General features: G+C 39.1%; 1 protein-coding gene across 2 annotated transcripts; it reads left to right on the top strand.

Moving 5' to 3' along the window:
- The first annotated feature begins 719 nt into the window (after positions 1-719).
- On the top strand, positions 720-25,676 carry LOC127007358 (golgin subfamily B member 1-like). 2 transcript variants are annotated; one of them, XM_050878248.1, is made up of 12 exons: positions 720-848; positions 3,103-3,236; positions 7,336-7,431; positions 9,164-14,515; positions 14,790-16,910; positions 17,548-17,862; positions 18,140-18,307; positions 18,995-19,128; positions 19,327-19,511; positions 22,723-22,777; positions 25,139-25,215; positions 25,406-25,676. In XM_050878248.1, exons 2-11 carry the CDS (start codon positions 3,111-3,113, stop codon positions 25,161-25,163), a joined length of 8,577 nt encoding a protein of 2,858 aa, XP_050734205.1. In that variant the 5' UTR covers positions 720-848; positions 3,103-3,110; the 3' UTR covers positions 25,164-25,215; positions 25,406-25,676. The 2 variants fall into 2 exon arrangements, with proteins under 2 accessions (XP_050734205.1, XP_050734195.1); XM_050878238.1 differs by lacking the exon at positions 720-848 and adding an exon at positions 935-1,162.
- Positions 25,677-25,723: the final 47 nt, after the last annotated feature.

The raw sequence follows: 25,723 nt of genomic DNA on the forward strand, positions 1-25,723 counted from the left end.
CAAATTGCAAACATTTCGCGACGAGGGTGCACATGTGGACACATTTACACAATAACTAGCCAACCAACCGCCTACCACTGACTTAAATATGAATTTCAACTTTATTCACGACATTTTACAAATCAACTTTCATCACAGACTATATATAGGCCGGAGTTCAAGGTCCCGTACTGCACCCTCAGCTGACGGCCGTCGAACCAAGGCTTATATCTGTGTTACTTTTAGATTAATGGAAAATAGACTGTTACTGAGATGAGTTTACATACAAGTTTAATGATGAACAAATCCGCGATAGGGTGTTTATGCTCTGTGATGAATTTACAGACAAGTGGATGAATCCGTCATATAGGGTGTTTATTTACAAGGTTTATGACGAACAAATCCGTAATGGGGTGTTCAGGGTCTGCAATAGTAGGGTGTTCATGGTGTGTGGTAGGGTGTTCATGGTGTGTGGTAGGGTGTTCATGGTGTGTAGTATAATAGGGTGTCAATGGCGTGTTGCTTCCCTGCGCAGCGCGAGCGTCAGGCCCCAGCGTTACCATATTATCGTACTCAGAACATCGTATTTTCCTGTTTCTGACCCGTAACAATTGCAGAAAAACATCGATAATTAACCATCTGAACTCTAATTGTAAATATATATCGTTATCAGTGTAGGCTCGACAGTTTTGGGCCTCAAGCAGACGAAAAATGTATGCCTAGTACGACAATCTGGTAACGGTAGTCAGGCCCTGAACAGCTGACGTCAGGAGGCCAGTGTTGTGGTGCTCCAGCTGGTGTTGCTTCATGGCTGACTCCTGATTGCATGTTTCCTGCCCCATAATGTCCCAGGACTCCAGATAGCACCAGTAGGTAGCCAGAAGAGCCGAGGGTGATGGATTTTTGCTGCGCTGAGAGGATTCCGTGGCGCCTTATTGCCGCCCCGCACATGTTTTGCCTCCACGTCAACAGTTCGCGATCAGCTGTTTGGGAAGGGAAGGGACGGGTCTGTCTGCCTTGCCTGGCCTTTGTCTCTCAGCCACTTTGGACACGATCTTTGCTTCCATAAAGTCGCGTATGCCTTCACTGTGAGCCTTGTGCTTGCCTGGACGCCGTATTTTATAACCCGATGCCTGCGCAGGGGGACAGGCAGCCTGGGTCTCGTCGCCATGCAGTAGCCAAGGTTAGGGCGGCATTAAGTGACCCGGGGAGAGTGAACGTTACGTATTATCTGACCTAGTTTTTGTGTCCCTTAGCAGCACTTAACTACTCCAGCTGATGCACCCAGAAAGATGTTTAGGTCATTTTTTACAGAACAAATTGAAATATTTCCTTAAGGTACATCACATGAAACGAATATCACCTTGATTTTGGTATTATTCTAGTGTTTGCCCTTGCTCACCCCGCGCAACCAAAATAGGCTAGGGGGCCACTGAGACTGTGGGGGATGTGGTGGTAAACATGAAATTTGTCGCAAATGCATAGTTTTTTGAGTTATGGGGGTTGAAAAATACCCTAAAGTTCAACTGGATGCAACTAAATAAGGAATATTGTATAATTTTAGCATCATGACAATGACTATATATAGTATTTGGGAAAATTTCCTGGTGTTTGAAGAAATATCTTGTTCTGGATCTGGATTAATTATGCGTAGGGCACCCGTACAGGTGCATAACACGCATATTTGTTAGGGATAACATTGTTTCCATTGCTCCCAGCACAAGCACCATATTCTCCCAGGTCTCCATGCTTGCAAGGAAAGAAGGGGGGAATCCATTGTTCACAATATTCAGTGATATTTTAATTTTTACTGAAAAATATTTATAAAAACATGTTTAGAATAATGATCCTAATCAGAAATACTTTTTTTTGCTGGGTAGGTTGAAGGGAGTAGAGCCTTCCTGAAGAGAGGTTACAAATACATATTCACCTGTTTCTTACTGTGTGGGGGGTAGGGGGAGGGGAGAAAGGATTGGAGAGAAAAATGGGAAAACAATGAGACAGAGGAAATAGGGTAATGATAAAGGCTGAAGATTATCAAAAGGCAGTTTAGAATAAGAAGGGGACTTGGGCAGGTCATATTGGGTGTGGAACTGATAACAGATGGACAAGAAAATAAAGAGAATGGCACCAGAAGTGGAGGCTGTGTTAGTGTTAGAGCACAGATATTTCTTAACTGTATTTACCAAAGAAAGATTAAATGATATACCTCAGGGAGAACAGATCTACAGGGGAGAAGAGATAAAAGGATTAACCGACATCAACATAAGTAGGGAGGTCGTGATTAGACAGATAGATAGGCTCAAAGTTACTAAGGCGCCACATTCACTAGAAAGATGAAGAGTGCGGGGAGATCTGATAGAAGTATTCAGATGGGTCAGGGGTTACAACAAAGGCAATATAAGTAAAGCACTGATAATTAGCCAGCAGGATAGAACATGCAGTAATGGATTTAAATTAGAAAAGTATAGGTTTAGGAGGGAAATAGGCAGGCATTGGTTTGGTAATAGGGTGGTGGGGGAATAGAATAGACTCAGCAGTCACATAGTGAGTGCAGGGACGAGGATGACAAGTTGTTGCGGGGGGGGAATCTGGAGCTGCCCTGTGTAGGCCATTAGGCCTCTTGCAGTCTCCCTATGTTCTTATGTTCTATGCTAGAATTCCCCCATTAATAAGTAGAGATTTCCATCCATGTTTTTGTGCCACAAAATTAAAGATCTGTGTGAAGGGGAAACATATTTAGTATTTACATTTTTTTTTTTCCCCCTAATTATTATTGATTCAATGACTAAGGGTGATGAAGTGTTGGTCAAATGTATCCAGTTTCTGTCATTTGAGTTCATGACATGCTTTATAATAGTTCTTCTTACTCCTCCTTGGCAAAATGTGTATTGACTTCCAGTAGGCTACCTAATCAAGGTTTGCACTATGCCTTTGGTCTATCTTATCCCTCCTCATAACAACATCAATACATTTATCAGCAAGGCTAATATTATTAGATTTACAGAGGGTGGAACAATATGATTTTTTGACACTACTGCCCACCAGCAGGAGCTTTATAGTGCCTTTATAGACACTCTTTACTACTATATAAACATTCGACTTAAAGATTTGATCTTTCAGAGCTAGAGATGTGGTGGGGAGGCTCAGAGGGGGAGCAGGTGGGGGACCCCCTGCCTCCAGATACCCCACCTCAAGCAGCAAGTGCAACCATGGAGGACCCTCACGTAATTAAACAGGAGCTCGGAGACCTTAAGGTACGTTCTGTAACACAACCATCTGTTTTCTTATTACTGATATGATTCATTAACCCTAGATTACCAGCGTTACTGTAGTAACGTGGTTACCAGCGATGTCCGGAATTCCGGACAAATTTTGCGGGCTCAAAAACACATATAGGAATGGTACAAAGTTTAATCACTAAATTTTTACTTAAACTACAAAACATTCTTAATTCTAAGATCTATGAACTAAACATATTACTCTAAAACAACATTACAAAAAAAGAAGTAAGAAAATGTGTGAAAAAAAAAAAAAAAAAAATAAGCTGCCTCTCTAACCAAGGCTCTACTGCCATCACTGTGTTGCCTGATAGTGATGAGTTGTGCCACACGTGGAGTCTACACTCCCCCAAAATGCTCCAGCCTCGGTAACCCTTAGCTGCACAGATATGTCATATTTTCTTGGTACAGGTAACTCTCGATTTACGCGAGTATTGTGTCCTTGAAGAGGTCGCGTAAATCAAACAAGAGGTAGGTTTTTATCAAAAAATAAATATTCATTCAGTGGAGAGAGAGAGAGAGAGAATATCCATATCGCCGAGATATCTACTCAGGCACTCAATCTCAGTTTCACTCATGTGAGGAAGAAATGAGGGACACCAAGAGCGACTGGCTAGTATTGGTACCGGTACCAAGCAGTCTGGTACCGGTACCGTACCGTATAGCTGGTACCGTGAGTACTGGTACTGGTACCGGTACCTGCCCACCCCTATTGTTGAATAGCGTGGCAGCGTGGCTACTGTATTGTTGTTCAAGTGGCGCGTGGGAAGAACTGAGCTCAGCTGTGTGGCCACGGCGCCGTGTGAGTCCAGTTGCATGAGACATCTAGTGGCCACTCCATAAAATATCGCGTATAAGTGAAAAAACGTGTAAATTAAACATTTATTTGGATTTTGGACCCCGCGTTATTTTAAAAACGCGTAAACCAAACTCGCGTAAATCAAGAGTTACCTGTATGACATATTTTCCATCCTTGTCCAACATTTTGGACGATGGGAACAGTTTAGGAAGAAAGTACGGGAAAAACACAAAAGTACCTCACACACCAAGGGCAGAATGGCAACTGAGATGTCATGGCCGCAGAGCACCGTAGGTCTAGCAGATTTCCTTCCGCGACGCTAATTAACCCTCCATGCTGGGATTCCGAACAATGCTGGTAATCTAGGGTTAAGATTTAGATTTAACAATACAGTATCATCCTTTTGCTGTGATGTACCATCCAAACCTTATCATTGCATCGGGAAAATCACACTCAAAAAAGGCAACGCTGCATGTCAACAACAAAATAAAACAGCAGTTGTGTAGCCTATTCAGATCCATTATAAACTTCATTATCATGAGATGATCCTAAAAGCCAATATTGATGTTATTGAAATGCAAACCTGTACCCCACTGATATCCAGCTCAGTTCAGTCCAGTAGTAGGCATGGACTAAGCCTCTGCATTGACTCACACTTGTAAGCTCACTGGTTGCTTGAACTGGATGTAATTTTTTATTTTTTACTTATGTTAAGTTATTGCTGTCTAGACTATCTTTACTTGTTCTCATTGACATAATTTTCAAATGAGGTTCTTCCTTATTCATATTTCATCATTGTTAACATCTTGCAATGCTTTTATAGTTGTTACTTTTCTTCCTGACCCTGTAAGAATCTGAAAGTTGTCTTCTTATCACTTTATTATTATCATTATCATTATTTTTATTTTTTTATTTATTTATTTATTTTTTAATATCACGCCTTTGTGGTGCAGTGATTAACGAGCCTAGCAATGAGTCTGTGGGCCTGGGTTCAAATCTCAGCCAAGGCAGTCGGCATGCAGCTTACCCAGCTGTTCATTCTCCTTTTCAAGCTGGTCAGTAATTGGATACCTGGGGAAACCTGGGGAAGGTAAACTGTTATAACCTGGATGTCACACTGGCCCATCACAGCTTCATGGGCAAATGAGACAGAGATGAGCACTGAGGCCACGCACAGCTATAGCGTATTCCCCCAACTTTATTATTATTATAATTTTTATATTTATTTGTTTATTTTCTTTTTTACATGCCTCTCCTGCACCAATAAGCTTTCTTGGCGTGGTCTGTTGGTCGGCATCAACCCATTAGAAGTCTGCACAAATATTTAATTGTAGTGCCATTCATGCTTGGTTCATGCTGCCCCCCTAAGCTCTGCTTGATCATGTGGCACTATCATGTGTACCATTGAGTTCACAGAGTCTAGCTGGAACAGATTTGGGGAGGGATCATGAAGGCCTACAAGGGGCTCTTGAGAAACATGGGAGCGGCAAACAGGAAGGGAGGAGAGTAAATTGCTTAGCCTAAGGACTCCTCCCACATCCTATACATTTTCTTTTTTATTATTCTTATTTTTATATATATTTAAGATCTAGGCATGCTATGCTCTACCCTTAGATTTGCTACGATTTTTCCCCTCGCTTGAAACTTATTTTTCTTCAGTTTCATAACAGTCTCACTTTATTTTGCTGCTTCATAGCTAAAGTTACATTGCACAATATTTGCAAAGAAATATGTATTTTCACTGCTATAGATACATGATTGCATTACTAAACCTCAGAAACATTTATTAACATGATGCAGACACATCACAGGCTCAAGGTGTGCCGTGGTCGATATCTCTCCACGTTCATTATCGCGTTATTAATAGTAACATCCATTCATTGTAGCACACTCCACTGTATATGTTTAATGGGACCTTTTGAGGTGGAAAAAAATATATATATAAAAAAATGTTTTTGTCAGATTCAAAGCCTATTATAAGTGTACTTTCAAATGGCGTGTTTATTTTGCAGTGATTCTCATTTTTAAATGTCCCTTGCATCCCAGACATTTAATTAAAAGTCTGCCTCGTCACGCCGCCACGCCCCCTGACAGTTTTATTCCATAAATTGCTCAAACAATAAGGTTTATGCCTTTATTTTAGTTATCCAATCAATTCCCTTTCCTCTAATGCATCCTATAAGAGAAAATGTAGCCCCTCCCTCACTCTCCCATAATCCCACTCTCTTCTGCTGATAAACAAAGCAGAAGCTTTTGTTCTGTTCTTACTGCATTTTTAGCAAGTTTTGAGAATGGCCAAAATGGGTTGGGTTAGCAGTTGAGTGAAGGGAAGGAGCCCACCACTGGGGAAAAAACAACCCTTCATAAGGAAACTGCTTTCCCGAGAACCCCCAGTAGTGAGGTATGATATTTGCACTGAGAAAGGCTCAGTGGGCAAATAACTGTGTATGGCATTGATTTTTGGGCATCTGTTTAGGGATGCATTGAAGTACTTCCATGCCAAAAATCAAAGTTTTAGGGTAAAAAGAATCCGAGTTATTACTAAATAATAAAAAATGTTTTCCTTTCTTCGGCTCTCCTGAAAAATGTAGTTTTTCCTAACAAAAAAAATGAATACTGCCTCTATTTATTAATGTATTCTTATGAATTAAAATTCCTTTTCAAAGTCATTGAGATAGCAACAAACTGACAGTTTCCTTTTTCTTGATATATTTGTATTTTTTTATTCATATTTTTTCATGAAAAAAAAAATCTTAAGTAAAGAAAAAAAATTATGACGTACATGAAAAATCTGAGACTGCTTCATTATTAGAAATACACTGAAATACAAAATACTGTAAAACCATGATCATAGGTGAAAAAGTGAGAGATATCGAAACAAATTATAATGTAACAGATAGGGCAAGAAGGTGCCCTTAATGAGGTAAGTATATCATTTCAAGTCTAATAAATTATCAGAATCAAAGTTTTTCTTTTTAAGGAACTGCACTTTCTCATTTTTGTCTTTACAACCATTCTAACATTCTTATCTCTGAAAATGTAAAGTCTTATTTTACCCTTTACTCTGCCTTCCCTTCACTGTTGTCTCCTCTCCATCAAGCTCCCGTGTTCAGGCATAACTGTCCTTAGATGGACCCTTGTACCTCCTTCACCCTCTCTCATTAAACCACTTCACATCCTGTTTCATGTGGTCATTGTGCTTGGCAGGGCATTACAAAGAAAGAAAGACACCAGTTTCAAGTGACATATTAAATTAATATCTACTTCCGATAACAGGAGCAGTTTGACCAGCAGCAGGCCCTGATTGGCCAGCTGAAAGACATGCTGAAAGATAAGGATTCTTCGCTCACATCAAGAGAAAAGGAAGTGGAGGTAAACAAAGATCCTTCATATTTATCCTGTTTCATGGCACTATTCTTTTTCATCCTGTCACTGCAATTATATAGTAGTAATTTATGCATGAAACTTACTTTAGATTTCATCATTGTTCATGCTCTATTTGCTGAATACTGTTTTTAGCTTATTTTATGTTGTTATTTGGTGAGTTTTATGGATAAATTATGATAAAATAGCCATATAAAAAAGCAAGGAAATTTTTCAATTATTTTTTTACTAGCAGAACTTCTCACATAATCATGATCATCTCGATTGTATTTACTGTCTAGAAGAGAGTCAGAAGAGAGGTTTTATGAGAACTGATGATCAATTAAACTTATAGGAGAAGAGATTTAGCATTTTCAATGGGTTACGTTACAAACAGACTTGACATTTAAGTACTGATACCTAGTATTAGTACCACCAATGATCACATTATCACAGACATTGTATGTCTAGCAGCCCATTGAGAGTATGCTCATACATTGGCTTTCAAGCAATAATGGTGTGTATTCTGGATTACAGCCTTGCCAGACTGTAAACTCTCAGATATCCACCTTTTCCATTACTTGTTCAACAAAAATGTTTTTCCCATAACTTGCATTATTTGCCATGGTCTTCCCCATCTTTTCTCATTGATGTAGATTTTTCTTGTCCTCTATCCAACCTTTCATGCACATAGCCTCACACACCCAACACACTGCTCTGACACTGTACAATTTCTGACAGTCTAATCTTTATTACACAGCATTAGAGGTATACCAGGTACCTAAATCAGCAGACATGATTTTAAACAATACCCCACCTGTTCTGTTTGTACCATTGAGTCATGCTTGCTACCACTTAGAGTGATGTCAAGTCCTCCAGCTCACTCCATACACTCACATTCAGTGCTTTTAAAGTTTCTGGATTACCTTCTACTCTCGTTTGCTAGTTGCATAGGCAGCTCTACCACAGTTCTTATGGTAAAAATAAGTCTTTGACACCCTAAATCATACCACAGATCATTTTAATACACAACAATTGACACAAAACAACAGTTATTGTTGAGCCAGTTGGTGTTTGTAAGCATTTTGTATGGAACTGGGTGAAGCATTTCAAAGATGGTAGCAGTGTAAATATCACCACAGCCAAACCTGGTTGGCCCAAAGTGACCTCCCCCAAGGACTCTAATATTTTTTGAGAAAGAAATTAGAATAAGCTCTTTCTTGAGAATCATTATTTCCCATAGATAAGTTTCCTTGGGTTTACCAGGATGTGGTTTGGGTGAAGGCAAAGTGACAGTGCTTACATCTTTCAGACACTTCACCTTGTTAGATTGCACACAAACACCAACTTGCTCAACAATTTTCTGTATTTGGTGCCCATCTTTGTTTAGACCAATAATCCACGGACTATGATTTTAGGCATCAAAGACTTAGTTTTGCCCATTATAGTAGTGATACCGACCCCAAACTTATGAGTGAAGAGAAGAGGGGGGGCAATAAGCAACATGACACATATCTATTCATAACAAGCCACTAAAGCACTGAAGGCATATTTTGGCTTTGAGTTGAAACCTAATGAACTGTATGTACTTTATAGAGTTGCCAACATGATTATTTAGACTACTCACACCCCTAAATTATGTTTTTTGCATTGATAATTACATTGCTTTTACTACTGTAGCTTGTTCACATTTCTACAAAAAGTGACTGGTGTCATCATTTGTTTACTTGAATATTTTCAGGATCTTGCAGTCAGGTTGGCTAAAATGAAACCTCGACTTGAGAGACCTGAAGCTAAGAAGAAGATGAGCCAACATCTAGAGAGAGTAGGGCAACAAGGGCCAGCAGTGGAAAGCTTGTCGTCACCAGGGCCAAGTGTGGAACCAAGAAGTAGAGGCGGAGGAACTGAGGACAGGTCTGTAGAGGAAAAGAGACTGCCATCCTCTGAGAGCAGTAGTAGAGCAAAGATCTTGCTTCTCAGGAAACAACTTGAGGAAAACAGATCAAAGTTTGAGCGACAGCAGAAAGAGAATGCAGAAAAACGAGCGACCATGGATGAGATGAAACAAAGAATAGACAAGTTACGGTATGAAGTTGAACATCGAGACAGTCTTATTCAGTCCCTGCAGGATGGAAGCAGCTCTATGTCTGATGAATCTATGACACAAAAGCTTTTACAACAAATCCTACATAAAGACAATACCTTGTTAGAGCTTTCACAAAAAGTAGAACGTTTAGAAGAAATAATTCAGGAAAAACAAGAAACCTTGAGTGAAAAAGACAGATTGATTGAATCAAGAACTGAAGCAGTGACATTGGTTGCTAAGGCAGAAAATGAGAAGAATTTAAAAACATTACATGAATTGGAGGAAGTGAGATATCAAATGAAAAAAATGCAGGAGGAATTTATCAAGAAAGAAGAAGAATATATGAATGATAAGGAATCATTAACAAGGGATATCAAAGAAAGATCTAAAAAAGTCAAACAACTTGAGGACAATGGTCGCAGACTTGAAAATCTTAGGTTTGAGCTCAGTACACGCAATGCTGAACTTCAAGAAAAGATCGTCACTCTCCAAGCTGACATCAAGTCACTCAAGAGTCAGGCAGAAAGTGATCGGAATTCATCTGAAGGAAAGGATAACATACTTCAGGACTTGAAGCAAAAATTGGTCAAAGCAGAAGCTCATGGTCAGAAAAAACTTAGAGCTCTGGAGAAACAGCTTAAAAACATAAAGCAAGATGGTAATTTTGGTGAGCAAATTTTATTGCTACAAAATTCTATTGCAGAGTTAGAGGAGGAAAAGGGAAACCTGCAGTTAAAGTTGGTTGACTTTGATGACTTAAAAGCTGCTAATGAGAAGTTAGTACATCAAAGGAATAAGCTTGAAGAACAAGTGAAGCAGCAGAACAATGACTTAGATTCACAACTTAGTGCTATTACATTACTTGAAACTGAGAAAATTAAATTGGTAGAAGGCATCAACGAACGGGAAAATCACATCTATGATCTTGAATCTGAACTATCAGCCACAAAGCTAAGTCTAACAGAAAGCAATCAGGCAAAAGTCACTCTAGAGCTTAAGTTATGTGAAATTGAGGAACAGAGGGACATGGCAGAGAAGGCAAAGGCAGAACTGGAAGGTCAGATGTCAGAATCCAACATAGTATCTGTAGACCAACTCAAAATTGAAAAGGCTAGCTTAGAAGAAACCCTCCAAATCGTTACAAAAGAGAGAGATGAGTGGAAGGATAAATTCAGTGGTCAGATTTCTACTGTTGATGAGTGTGAAGGGAAAACAAAAAGAGCTGTGCAGGAGATGGAAGAAAAGACTAAAGAGTGTAAACGCCTCATGAACATCCTCACAGACAAAGAGAATACCATTACTACCATGTCAATAAAAATAGACAAACATGATTTAGTTATTGCTGGTATTGAAGAAAAACTAACAGCAACTATAAAGGAAGCTGATGAGAAGAAAATGGAGCTTGAAGAAATGAGGAGAAAGTTCCAGGAAGAAATGGAAATGGTAACTCACCTGAATTCACAGCTTGAAGGAAAGTCTGCTGAACTTCACGCAAAGGAAAATGAATTGATCACATTAAACCAAACTGTGGAGACTCTGAATCGGACAGTGAATGAGAGAAACATTAGTATTCAAAACCTTGTAGGAGAAGTGTCATCATTACAAGATGAAATAAAGGTTAAAGATAAGTCCATCGATGGTCATATTAAAAGACTGGAGAAATTGGAAGCCCAGCTGCATCATCAGGATACCAGGATAGAAGAGCTTCACACCTTGTGCATGCAAAAGGAGCAGCTGCTGAGTGAGGAGAGTAAAGAAGTTAAAATGCTAAGAAATGAACTCACCAGTTTGTCTCAGAAGTATGAAACAACAAAATCTTCCCTTGAAACTGAATTAAATATTGTGGTGACAATGATGAATGACCTGAAGAATAAGCTGGAGGCTGCAGATCTAGAGGTGAAAGTGAAAGAAAAAGAAATTCAAAATAATCAGATTGTAATTTTTAAATATGAGGAAGAAGTTTGTTCCAAAAATGTATTAATAGACGAGGTTGAAACCAATAAAAGATCTTTGCAAGAAAAAGTTAATGAGTTAAGCCTAGCTCTTACTGAAAAAGAAAATAATGTTCTAAAACTTCAGACAGAAGTAGAAGAATATGCATCTCATATTGAAAGCTTAAATGAACATATCGGAACATTAGAAAAACGACTATCAGTGCTGCAAGAAGAAAAGTCACAGCTATCACAAATGCAAGTTGCTTTACAAGATGAAGTTAATGAAACCAAATCTCTTGTGCATCAGAAAGAAGAGAGTTTACTTTACCTTAACACAGAAATAGCAAGTAAATCTCATGAACTAACTCATGAAGCAGAATCACTGAGACAAGAATTAGAGGAGAAAAATCAGCATATTGTCACACTTGAAAACTCTTTTAGAAGCCTCACAAGTGACTTGGAAAGCAAAGCATCTGAGGTAGAAAAATGGCAGACAGAAGCCTTAGAAAAGAGTGACCGTCTGGCTGAGCTGGCACGTGCATTGGACTCTGCTCATCTTGAAGTGCAAGAGAAAGATGCCACAGTAACAGAACTCTACACTCTCATAGCACAGAACCAGGAGCAGCTTACTGTTGCTCAGGAAGAAAAGCATCATGCACAAACACAGCTAAGTGAACTCCAGGAAACCTATAGACTGAAGGAAGGTGAGCTCTTAGAAATTCAGAATCAGTTGCATGGGACTCAGACATCACTAGCAGAAATACAAGACCAGTTGGAAAAGTCCCAAAGTGAATTGAGTTCTACATATACTAAACTACAGGAAGCACTGGGTCAGTGTCAAAATAATTCCTCTGTTATATCTCAGTTGGAGCAAGACCTCCTGTCAAAGTCAACCACTATGAAAACGGCTGAGGATCAGTTGGGTGACCAGTTAGAAAACACCAAAAAGGAATTAGAGGCTGTGAGTGCTGAACTACAGACACAGAAATCAAAGGTAGCCAATTTGGAAAAAGAGATTCAAGAAAGCAGAGAGTATGCTGAAAACCTGGAAATTGGCTCCACAAAGGTTCATGAATGGGCCACACAGTTACAGAGTGAGTTGGAAACAGCCAAGGCACAAAAGACCTACATCGATAATGAGCTTTCAGCTACTAAAGATGAACTGATGTCTAAAAGCAGCCAACTAGAGAAGCTTCAAAATGAACTTGAACAAGAGAGACAGAGTGCACAATCCCTACAGGCTGAGCTCTCTCATGCCCTTACCCTCAGTGAACAAAATGAGGGTGAAGTGAAAGCAATCTCACTTTCCCAGCAACAAAAAATAAGTCAGCTAGAAAGTCAGTTGCTAGCAGTTACCCAAGCCCGAGACCAGCTAGAAACAGATATTCAGGAGACAAAGAATCTCTTGCAGAGTCAGACTGATTTTAGTGTTGAATTGAATGCTAATGTAGAGAGTCTTCAAGAAGTAATCACCAAAAAAGATGAAGAAATACAAATGCTTCAAAGTACTTTACTTGAAAATCAAAAGGCAAAAGCTGAAATTGAAAGCTCTTTAAAAAATGTAATGGAAGCCAAAGCAAATTTAGAGAGTAACATTCCATCCCAGTCTCATCCCTCTTTCCTTGCTGATGACCAGGACACTTACGTGTTTGGCTTGAAGAATGAACTTGAAGCAGCACAAATTCACTCCCAACTCCTGGAGAAGGAGCATAATACCCTTCATACTGAAATAAACAGTTTGAAACAGCAGTTGCAAGAGGCACGGCAGACAATCACACAACTCCAAACCTCCCTGGCTGGGTCAGCAACACCCCCACAACCTGAGTGGGATGACTGGGGAGAAGTGGATCTGGGCACACCAGATTCACAGGGGGCCGTTCAAGTTCAGGCAGACACTGATGTCATAAACCTTAAGAAAGCTTTAGCTGATAAAGATGAGTTGTTACAAATGATACAGGAGCAACTAAAAGAAGCACTGCAGCAAGTAAATACCATCACAGAAGAAAAGAAAGTTTTGGAACAGAAAAGGAGGAGTGATGAAGTTGCTGCAGCCCAACAACAACAGCAACAAGATCACTTGAAAGATGAACTTAATACTTTGAGTGAAGTACAAAGTGCTTATGAGGAGGTAAAACAAAAAGTCACTGAACTTGAAAATGAACTTGCTGGAAAACAGCATGAAATTGAGATTCTTCAGCACACACACATTGATCCACAAGGACAGCAACATCAAACTGTTGCACAGGACCAACAGATGTCTGTTGGTCATTCCCCTGAGGGAGCAAGTGATATTCATCCCTCTGAAGGAACAAGTGATGCTTGGCCAGCAGATTCAGTAGAAGCACAAGGTGAGGGAATTCAGCCTTCTGCAGTTTTGGAGAATGAGGAAGCTGTTACTCCACGGACACAACCTGCTGCGGATGATCCCTTCTCTTCCTTGAATACTGCAAACGCAGAAAGCAGTGAGCAAGATCCAGCTAGTTGGTTTGATCAAGAGAGTATACAACAACAACCATTCCAAACAACAGAAGTTGCATTTCCACAAGAGACTTCATCCCAACCTCTGCCAGAGCAGACCCAGACAGAAATCAGTCTTGAGGAGTTGCAGTATAAGCTTTCCTGGTATGAAGAAAATTGGTCCACCTGGACTGGGCACTACACTCAGCTGCAGGAAACCCACCAAGAGGCTCAGCAACAGATAGCACAATTAACACATCAGTTACAAGAGCTCCAAGTCACATCCTCACAAAATGTTGATACAATGGAAAAGTCCACTACTGATGACTCTACATTATTACATAATGAAATTTCAAACAAGCAGCAGCAGATCACTGATCTACAAAACAAGCTGGCTCATGTTGAAGAAACTTTTGATCAATTGAAAGGAGAAAATTCCACTTTAAAAGAAAAAATTGAATATTTCAAGGCTCTTGAAGCACAGTCTGATCTGTCTTCAGATTCAGGTTTGATTGCAACTCGTTTAGCTGAGGCTGAAGTGGAAGTTGACCGTTTGCGGGGCTTTGAGACTCAAGTATATGAACTACAGAGTCAGGTTCAGGCTCTCCAGCATCAGGCAAGTACACTTTATTTTTAGCATCTAAAATAAAATAACGTAGTCCTTGCAAATGCTTGAGAAAATAAATACACTGAAGAATACTTTCACTTGCTATACACTAATGAATTGTCTAAATCTTTGTGGATTACATGAAATATAATCTAACTAGTACATGCTACATTATAACAATGGATTATTTAGGGTTGTTATTGAAATACCTCATTCTTCACATAAGTTTCCTAAAAAAACATTGTTTGCTGTGTGATTCTAACTTTCATTTTACTGTTTCCAGTGCAATGCCATGCAGAACAAACTGGCAGAAGCAGAAACTGAAAGAACTCGCTTGCATGAAATTGAGGTTCTTTACGGTGAACTGCAGTCATGCATTCAGGAGTCCGAAACCAAACGGGAAGGGTCCAAGTCTCGTGTGCAGGAACTGGAATTGATGGTGCAGTCAGCTGAGTCTGAAATTTCACGACTGAGAAATGAAATTGAAGTGCTTAACCAAGCTAGTGAGGCCGTGCAGAGTGACCGAGAGAGACTCGAAACAGACGCACATGGTCTTGGGGCAGAGATGACCAAACTAGACTGTGAGGTTCAGCATTTGCAGAGTGAGGTGAAGAAATACAAAAAAGAAATAGGAAGACTACAAAATGATAATGATGCTTCTAAAGCAGAAACTCTGACACTACAAAATGAAATTGACCAGTGTAAAGCTGAAATTCTCAGGCTTGAAAGGGAAAATGAAGGTCTTCAAAGTGATACTGCAGGAACAAGAAGTCAATATCAGAGGTTAGAACAAGAAAGTAATCAGTTAAGAAGTGAACTGGAGGTCATGGAGGGAGAGCATGGAAGATTACGATGTGATTATGAAATCCTTGAGGGAGAAAACAGTAGGGTAAGAGGAGAATATGAAGCCCTCTCTCAGGCAAGCCAGTTGACTGAAGCTGAAAAAGAAAGTCTTGATAGTGAAGTACAAAGAATAACAACTCAAAACAATACACTCACATCAGAGAGTAAACACCTTCGTGATGAGATTCAAAGGTTGACGGAAGTTAGCACTTCAGCAGAAACTGAAATAAATCGCCTGAGATTGGAAATTGAAAGATTTAGATCACTTGATTCTCAGTACAGAGAATTAGAAGGAAAATATAGTGATTTGCAGAGCCAAGTTGCTTCTTTTGAAAGTGTACCAAGTAGCAAAAGCATACCTGCCTCTGAGCCTTATAATCTGTTAGCAGAAATTGATTGGGGTGCTGAGGGTCATATTGAAGATGAACACCTGTTACAGTCTTCTGGTGATGCAAAGTACCAGGAAGAGATAGAATCCCTTAAGGAGAAACTAATTGCATTAGAAAAGGAAAAGAATGGTATATATGATGAGCTTCAGGCAGCAAAAATGAAAAGTGGAAAGATGTTACAAAAGCTGAAGCTCACACAAAATAAGAATGAATCTTTAACTAAAGAAATTCAAAAGTTGAAAGCAAAGGCTGGAGGCTTCTCTGACTTAGACCAAGCACTGGAGGAGGAATGGAAGGCTCAGGTCACAAGAGCAGAGACAGAAAGAGATGAACTGAAGCAGAAACTTGATGAAGCTGAGAGTGAGAAAGAGCATCTGGCCAGTCAGGTAGATGTATTAACAGCAGCACAAGAGAAGTACCTGGAGCTGAAGGAGAATCAGGACAGCACACTCCAGCTCATGAGGGTCCACAACAAGGAACTTGAAGGCCAAGTACATGCCCTGGAATGGAGAATATCAGAGCTTGAAGAGAGTTTAGAGGAGCAACAGAAAATGGAATCCCCCTCCACAGATCATCCTGCTGTTCGGGATGCAACAGGAGAAACCAAGAAAGCAGCTCAACCAACAGAGGAACTTTATTCTCTTTCAAAACAAGTCTCGGACTTGCAGCAGGAAGTTGAAGTACTGAAATCAGAAAATAGTAGGTTGCAAATATGCAACGAAGAGTTTGAAGAGAAGATCAGACAGCTTAGTAGTGATAATGAATCCTTCCAGTCACTTATAAACAGTCTCAAAGCATCTAAAGCAAAGGCAGAAATGGATGTCAATAACTACAAGTCATCCTTTATTGAACTTGATTCTGAGCACAACACCCTCAAAAAGGAAAAGGAGAAAGCGAATGAAGAACTCAGAGAGCTGACCTATACCCACGACACCCTCAAGGCTGCATACAACTCCATGTTTTCTGAGTATAATGACCTGCGCGATGTTTCCGACAGCTACAAGCATGACGTAGGAATTCTAAAAGGAGAGAGGGACCGCCTGGTTGAGGAGGTTGAGAGTCTTAAGAAGCAGTTAGGAGCTTTGCATGAAGAAGAAGAGGAAGAAATTATACGTGCCTTACAGGATGAGTGTTTCAGTTTGAGGGAGCAAAATAACCTGCTGCATGAAGGGGTGAGTATTGATAATGCAATAGAAATGACATTGTTAATAGTAAAAATACAAGAGTTATCTTAAACATTATGCATAGAACACTAACTTCATAACTTGTATATATGTTGAAACCAGATATCAGATAATAGTAGTTGCATATAAAGTTGCACTTAGACATATGTATGCATATGGAGAGGTCATTAAAAGTAGTAATAAAAGCAGGACAACATCAGCATAAGCTTAACCCTTATCTAATTCAAGTAGGTAAATTGTTGTCTTATTCATTATTATAATAAAGATTCTCAATAGTGTTCTTGCTTAAGCTTTCACTAGAATTTTGGAAAGTTTGGGGATTTGGAGGACTAACAGGCAAAGCATAGAAAATTTTCTCATAACTCTTAATCCCTATGCTTTGAAACAGCCACCAGTGTTCATACTTGGGTAGTGTCACTTATGTCAATACAGCCACCAATGTCTGCAACCTAAGAACCCATATTGGAGTAAATTGTAGGCTGTGATGACATGTGGCAGCCTATTTTTTAATACATTTCTACAAATTACTTTGGGTTTGTACATAAATGAACTTGTTGCTGCCTGTATAGCCAATACAGTCCATTACCGTGTTAGAACTGAATTCTATTTCTTGTACTTCTCGCAGAACACTGCCCTAGAAGTACAGGCTGAGGATGCCAAAGAAAAAGTCAGCAGGATCAATAATGCACTGGATCAGAACCTTGAAGTACAGCAGCTTCTTCGAGATGAATTGACCAAGAAGAATGAAGAGATGGCCTTCCACACTACCACCATTGAGGGCCAGGACCGTCAGATAGCTTACCTCAATGCTGAAATTGCTGCTATGAAGGCCAAACTAACACAATATGATCAGGCTGAGGAGAGCAGTGAGGAGCTTACACAGAAACTACAGCAGCAGGTTGAGCAATTGCAGGAAGTTAATCAACAACTGCAACTCCAGGTACAATATTTTGTGATTTATCACATGAAAAAATATGAGTTAGCCTTCATAAAAAAAAACTGCATTAATTCATATAATACTTATCTTTCACTACGTCTGAGTTCCCTCTTTGGTATTTCAGGGTAGACGTGGATTCACCTGAAATTTTTAATACTTACATAACACTGGCTTTATGCTATTTCTTATTTATACAGTTTCTGGAAAGATGTAATGAAGAGAAATCCCATATTAGTCATTTTATGTTGACTCACAAACTATCTTCACATCTCGAATTCAGGTAAAATCAGCTGAAACTTCTCTTACAAAGTTGGCAAGATCAGGTCAAGAAGAGGACAGTTCTGCATTTACTCCCATGGACTCCTCTAGTTCTGAGCTAGAGGCAGCATTGGCCTCTCTACACCTGCGAGACTTACGATGTCAACAGCTCTCTCTTGAGATTACAAAGGTATAGGCTGGTATTACAAGACACTTTCGCTTCTCACTTCAGCTATTTTTAAAGGTCAAAGAGGGGGTCAGTCGGGTTCTAACGAGTGTTTCTTTAGGTTCACGGTACAGAGGAGGGGTCAAACTACTACCAGGGTCATAAAACTACCCCTGGAAATGCCCACACCTCCTACAAAAGCCTTGTCAAATATGTGTTCTTGGGCGGTGAAATGTCTTATGATACGACCCATATTATCCACCAGGAATCAAACATAACATATACAAGAAGAATACCACATATTATCATTAAGAGTTTTGTTTGTTAGCCTTTTTACAAAGTTTTTATGGTTGCATTTAAGGGGGCTAACTTTTACAGGGATACTACCTTGGTGGGAGGGGGAAGCTTACATTCATCCCTCAACTGTATATATCATAACTAAGATAGAAGACCAGGTAACTTTTAAACCAATAAAGAGCAAAGCAAACTGAATTACTGAGTGGTTCTAAGCACCAAACTCAAGTCCTGCAAAGAGTCAGATTTTTTGTCCCATTAAGAGTGGGTCCACTCTTACACTACACTTACACACAAGATAGCTAGTATATATGTATATGCAGTAAGTTTTTACAACCTTGATGAAATAGGCTGCCTTAATTTGCTGTAAAGAAGTAATGATCACCCATAATAGAACACGTTTATTGACCATTTCAGTTGCTCGAGGAAAGAGATGCTTTACAATTGAAACTCAGTGCTTCCTTAAGACAAACACAAGAGCTTAGTCGTGAGTTGAGTTTGAGTCACCAGCTCCCACCACCTGCCTCCCCTGCACCCTCTCTCCACCAGAAGTGAGTAGATTTTTTATTTAAAGAAAAATCATATATTAAACTAATTGTAACCAGCCTTTATTTGAATGAAAAACTAACATGTGCACTAATGGATTCATATGATAAGAATTATTTCATTTAGGTTACTGCTGCTTATTTTTGCTACTACCCATTGCATTGATTTTAATTGCTAACTAAAAGAGTTACATTTCTTTTCAGGCTTGCTGAATTAAGAGAACTTAATGACTCTCTGGAGCAGAAAGCTTTATCCAGTCTTCAAGTATCAGCCTCAGGTGGTCTAGGTCAAAGGATGTCAGTGCCTGGTCTGCCTTCCTCACCCATGTTTGTATCTCATACAGCCCCTGCGACACCTACTGCCACCAGACATGCTGATTACACACTTAGTAAGTTGAGTCTTAGATCATGCTTCTCTGTAGATACTAATGATGTGATATTTCCTATGGTGATGTCTTTACTCTGTAATACATTGAACATTTTCCATAATGTTAGGAAACATTACGCTTAGTACAACCTGTGCCTAAGAATTGTGATCACTCAAACCCTTCAAACTACTGTCTTAAAGCTTTGTTTGTCATCCTAAAGCTCTTGAAGTTATCTCTCAACTTACAATCTTTTTTCTGATCAGCAGTTCAGATTCAGCAAGGGCCATTCTGCTGGTGATCTTGCCTTTCTAACTGATTCCTGGTCATCCTCTCTTAGCCATTTCAGTGAACCTTTTTTTCTGTCCCCTTAAACATTTCAAAAACTTTTGACAGAGTATAACACTTAGCTTTGCTTTTTAAACTACCTTTCTACAGATTCTATCCCTCTCTCTGTACTTTCATTCCTAGTTTCCTTTCAGGCAAAGCCGAAAGGACTTTAGATGACTTGGGCGAACACTAAGGTATACATGTTTCAGGCTTATTGGATGAAACAATACAAATTATTCATATGTGTGGCAAGGACATTGAAATCCTGGAAAACTTCACATTACCTTGGGACCATAGTGCAGAACAGTGGGGTTTGTCAAGAAGTCTTATAGTGGCTTGGCTTGGCCCACAGTGTTATGAACTCGCTCAGCACAAGTATATGACATTACCAATGCCTGTGCAGAAGGACAAAGATCTGAATCTTCATGTTCCTTATGCTCCCTATCTTATTGCATGGCTGTGAGACATGGACACTTAATAGTGACGAAGAGACAAATTAATGTCTTCATTAATAATTGACTACACAAAATCATGGTTTTTCGCTAGAATGATTGTGTCAAACTGGTGATTATTTTGAGACTGAATCGAGGCCTATTACTCGCATGATCCCAACCACCAACTCCTTCTATATGGGCATGTGGCATGTTACCCAAAAGTCAATCCTACTCACTGAGTTGTTTCTGTAAGAGATATTCCCTTGTGGAGGAGGCCAAGGGGATTCCAACAAAGCCTGGAACTTGAGCAAGGCCATGGATCCTTCTATGAGGTACTTAGGATGGAAGGAGGCCAGCATGGAAACTTGCTCTGAAGGATTCATGGAGTTGGTGTCATAGGTTGGGTGAGGTGACTTCCCCCCCCCCCCCCCCCTCCCCAGTGTATGCCCCTATTGATGATTAACTTATTCCTTTCAAACTTATCTGTTTTATTTGTCATAGACAGTCACTGTTCTACCCCTAAACCTATAAACAGTAGTGGTCTGCAGGGTTATTTCATCTCCCACTCTTAATTCTTCATTCATGATTTCTTCAAAATAAACTGTTTATCCACTCTTACAGAGATTACTTTTTTTATAGTAAAGGAAGCAGCTAAAGGGCAGAAAAAAGAAGAAAAAAAAGCCCACTAAGCATTGCTGCTTTCAAAGAATCAGTCCCAAGAACACATTTTGTGTCATTCACAAAATGTTGTCCGGAAACCCCAAAGTCGCATAAAGCACGATTGGCCTCGGCTGATTAAATAGGCTAAATATTGTCCAAAAATTGGCAAATGACACTATTTGCATCGTTTTGGGGCAAGTTGTGAGTGAGATGATCAATTTCAAAAGTAAGTGTATAGGTAGCAACGCTCAATGACATTTATTCCACAGCATGGTCATTATATTTGCTAGTTGCCTCCTTCAACCTTGCCCGCTCCCTGCCACTGGAATGAATGAACAAAATATATCTTCGGGTCTGAGAGGGTTAAGTGAGGGGTCAATTTTGGATGGAAAGGTGTCTTGATATTCTTCTTTTTTGAAAGGGTTCAAGTCATTGGCAGGAGGAAATATAGAGGAAGGAAAGCTGTTCTAGGGTTTATCAGCAAAAGGAATGAAAGAGTGAAAGTGCTGGTTAACTCATGCACAAGGGATTTGGGTAGCATAGGAGTGAGCTAGAGTAGAAAGACATGTTCAGTGGGGTCATAGGAAGGGGAGAGGCATGCAGTTAACAGTTCAGTTCAATTCAGAAGACCAGTCAGCATGAAAATATTGATAAAAGATAGAAAGAGAGGCAACACTATGGTAGAGTTTAAGAGATAGAAGACTTGTCAGTAAGAGGAGAGTTGATGAAACGAAGAGCCTTTGACTACTCTGCCAAAAATTGCTTTGTGTGTGGGCAGACAAAACCCATGTACTATATGGATATAACTGGAAGAGGGAAAATAACGGGTGAAGATGATACAGAATGCCTCTGCTTACTTTATGTATTTTAACAAAAGACCCTCTCGGTATTAATTGCACAACTCAAGGCTAGATACTTCAAAAATTTAACCTCTGACCTTGCTTTTATTTCAGAATGGGGCAGAAGGAACTTGGTTTCTTTCAATGCCTCAAAAACTAAATTTCTATACATGACAACTCAACACAACCTTCCAAGCATCTATGTGTGGGGTGGTTCCACATACAGCTCGATTGAATAGAATAGAGTCAAAGGCTTTTCTTCTTATCAGCTTTCCTCCTCATATTAAGTGTCATCTACTTCAAAAATTCCACTGCAATGCTGCCTCTCTTTTTGTCTTCTATCAATATTTTCATGTTAATTGCTTTCTTAACCTGCTAACTCCATGGTTCCACCACTCCCACAGCACTGCTGCACACAAATTTCTACTCTTGGTCATCCCTTATGCAACATGTTTATTCTTTCATCCTTTTGTTGGTAAACTCTGGAGCAGCCTTCCTTTGTTTTTTATTTTCTCCTTCCTAAAACTTAAACTCTTTCAAGAGGAGAGTATCAAGACATCTCTAAACTAATTTGACACTTTCAGGTACTCTTGCTATAGGTGGCGTGCACAACTCATGAAGTTGAAGCTCGGGCCCTCCAACCTGAAAGTAACCCCATTGCGATGGTGAACAGTTACTCTCATGCATGCCACCTATCCTTTGATTGTGGGAGCAACACTATGGTGTTTTTTATTCTTTTTCTTCACCTTTAACATGCATCCTTTGTTGTAAAAAAATACATCCAATGAAATTGTGCATTTAAATGAAATCACAATTTCTTTGAAATAATAAAAAAAAGTCTACAAAAACAATAGTTACCATTCTAAAATAGGTAAACATCTGAGTGTAAAAGCATAGTAAAGAGTGTTCACAAAATAGACTGAATTTTGAAAGCCTCTTTTCTAAACAACCACTTGTTCTTTGTTTCCATAGCTCGGGAGACACAAGGGACGTCATCTACATTATTTGACTGGCTTATGGGCAAGAGGTGAGTATATGGCATTTTTTACACTTAAGATATTACAGTTTAGCCACCTGAAAAAGTAGGTGTTTATGATATTAACTGTGCTGTAGAAGTAATGACAAGTGTAACTTTTTTTTGTTTCTTTATTGTTTTTTGTTATATGCATTTTTGCATAGTACTGTATATTATAAATTATTAACCTCTAGAATTTGCATTAAAGAAATTGAAAAACTGTGTATGTAACTTGAAACTTTTTAATATATTAATATGTAGGAAGTGTATGCACTTGAATGACCTTTTTGCAGGTTTCAGTGTCTATTCAGTACAGTCTGCAATGTACAATGGGTAGAAAAATTATTTGAATATATATAGAGAGAAGATTAGAACACTTTAAATCCCTTGGCTAATACCAAAAGTTAAAATGAGACTTTTATCATCATCACTGCAAAGTTTTACTGGCTCCATTAGGTAGTGGCTGCCTCACCTGTGGAGGATTCTCTTCACAGTTGTTACAGCTTCTTTATGGGAAAGGTTGCGCATAAGTTCAACAGGCCCACCCAGTATGAGTTCCCCAGTTTCATGATTATATGTTATTTAATCATCCCATCATAATGGAGTACATTCATCCTTACCAGGTCACCACCGACTTTGTCTTTATGCCCAAAAAGCTTGAAATATTTTTTAAATTGTCGTAAATCACCTGTGTTTCTTTGGGACATGTAATAATTACACTTCAATACAATAAGTGACACTGTTGTTAATGAAAATGTAGCTGATCATTCTCATTGTTTTATTTATTTGTAAATGAGAGAAAACAAATGCTGTCCAGAAGCCTATCCTCATCAAAAATTGTTTTTGCATGAAAGCCCTACGAAATCAAATAGAAATGGACTTTTTAAAATATTCTCTTTACATTTCAATATTTGCTGAGTACCTACTTTGGGAGTAGCAGTGTCACATTCAACGAAGTTTATCAAAAACATTAGGGCGCTTAGCATCTCGACGGAAACCATAGCATCCATTGTTTGATCTCATTGGGCGACACTGACTTCCACTCCAATAGTGTTACACTCCGCCCACGACTCCTGGCCTTAAACGTCATCACTTTAGACCTCCCCACCCTTCTGGTAGCAGCAGGTGTCTACCCAGGGTCTTGTTCCATCTCACACAACAGCTAGCAGTCAGTTGAGGGTGGAGTATAATATGCTGAGGGTGGAAGCCAGTGACCTCATGGAGACACAAACACTGGAGACTACCTCATCATCCTTGTGTTGTGATGGTGTCTGTTGAATTGCTTGACACCCAAAAATGTTTCTTGATAAATTTTGTCGAAGGCAAGACTGACACACCCGAAGCAGATATTCTAAAAATATTGTAATGTAAATGTAATTTTTTAAAAAGCCCATTTCTGCTTGATTTTGCAGGGCTTTCATACAAGAGCGATTTTTTACGAGGATAGGCTTCCGGACGGCATTATTTTTTCTCGTTTACAAATAAATAAAACGAGAATGATCAGCTATATTTTTATTAACAGCAGTGTCACTTACTGTATTGAAGTGTAATTGTTCCAAGTCCCAGAGAAAGACAGGTAATTTACGATAATTAAAAGAATAGTTCAAGTTTCTTGGGCACAAAGGGTCAGTGGTGACACCCACTGACTGGCAACTCTGAATATGTATACCCCATTATCATCATCATCACCCTCAATGTCATTGTAATCTCATTCATCTTAATTTAGAATAGGAAAATTTTTAAGAAACAAGTACTGGTTGCAAATCCTTTATTCGAAAACCTCCAAAATCCGTAAGCTTTTTTTAATGCTGACAGGCGCCGGTAGGCTTGCTTGGAGCGGCATGATGGTATGGTCCTGGGCCAGCCCGTTGTGGCGCAGGCAAGTATTTATAGTGGCGCCATCTTGCATTGGCTTGAAAACCGAAAAACTCGGTTCCTGGAATTTTGGATGAGGGATTCTTAAACTGTATATGTTCATAGTCAGAGGAAATATCACTCATTTGAATGTATTTTCCATCTTCACATGCCATTCAAGTACATGCTTTTATAGAAGACCTTGAAATTGTCTATGACTGGAGCTCAGTTACTGACACTTCTTGCTACTGCACAGTCCATAAAAAGACTAGATATTGATTTAAAGCCAACAAAGGATACAAATCTAGTAAATGCATTCATAGGAATATTTTCTTCCATCTTATCAGTCATTATCTTCCTAACATTCATCATTTCCATTCCACAAGCTTTTCTGGATTTTTTAGCCATATTTTAGGACCACCTGCTTACTTCACTAGCTTCCTAACATAGGATTTTCTTTTTCAGCTCTTTTCTTCTTCATGCTTCCAAAACCACTTAAAATTTTATTTTATTTTGCAGCACACCCCGAGTGATGCATGTGTGACCTTCGATTGGGCTGAGTGGAGCACAAGGGACCCGTTGAATTCCGACTTAAGGTATCTTGACTAGTGTGATGTCTGTTGAGTATATTATATAAACTGAAATTTTTAGTGTCAAAGTATGCAATATCATTATTTGTATAATACATGTATTGTGGCATCAGGGCTAGGGGATCATGTTTTGTTTTTGCACCTGTGATTATGTCCTGAACATTAACTTTTTTTTTTTTTTTTTTTTTTTTTCCAGCGCTAAACGTCATGTCCTTCCATTTATATATCTTAGCATCACATATATGTATTATCAGACTGCTGTATTATATCATATGCTGAACATATGATATAACCTGTAATATAATAAAAGATAACTCACTGTTGACTATATTGTGATGTCATAGTCCATATCAAGAAATGTGGTTGAAATAGATTTGTACGTACTGTTAAATTTGCAGTTGGTACAAAATAAAACCAACTTGTAGAATATTAAGGTTGTTATTAATATATTGACCTTTTATACCAAATATTGTTTCATTACTCAGTAGTCACAGTGGGTAAAGGTTTCTACATT

The sequence above is a fragment of the Eriocheir sinensis genome, chromosome 3 (assembly GCF_024679095.1).
Source record: "Eriocheir sinensis breed Jianghai 21 chromosome 3, ASM2467909v1, whole genome shotgun sequence".
Lineage (NCBI taxonomy): Eukaryota > Metazoa > Arthropoda > Malacostraca > Decapoda > Varunidae > Eriocheir > Eriocheir sinensis.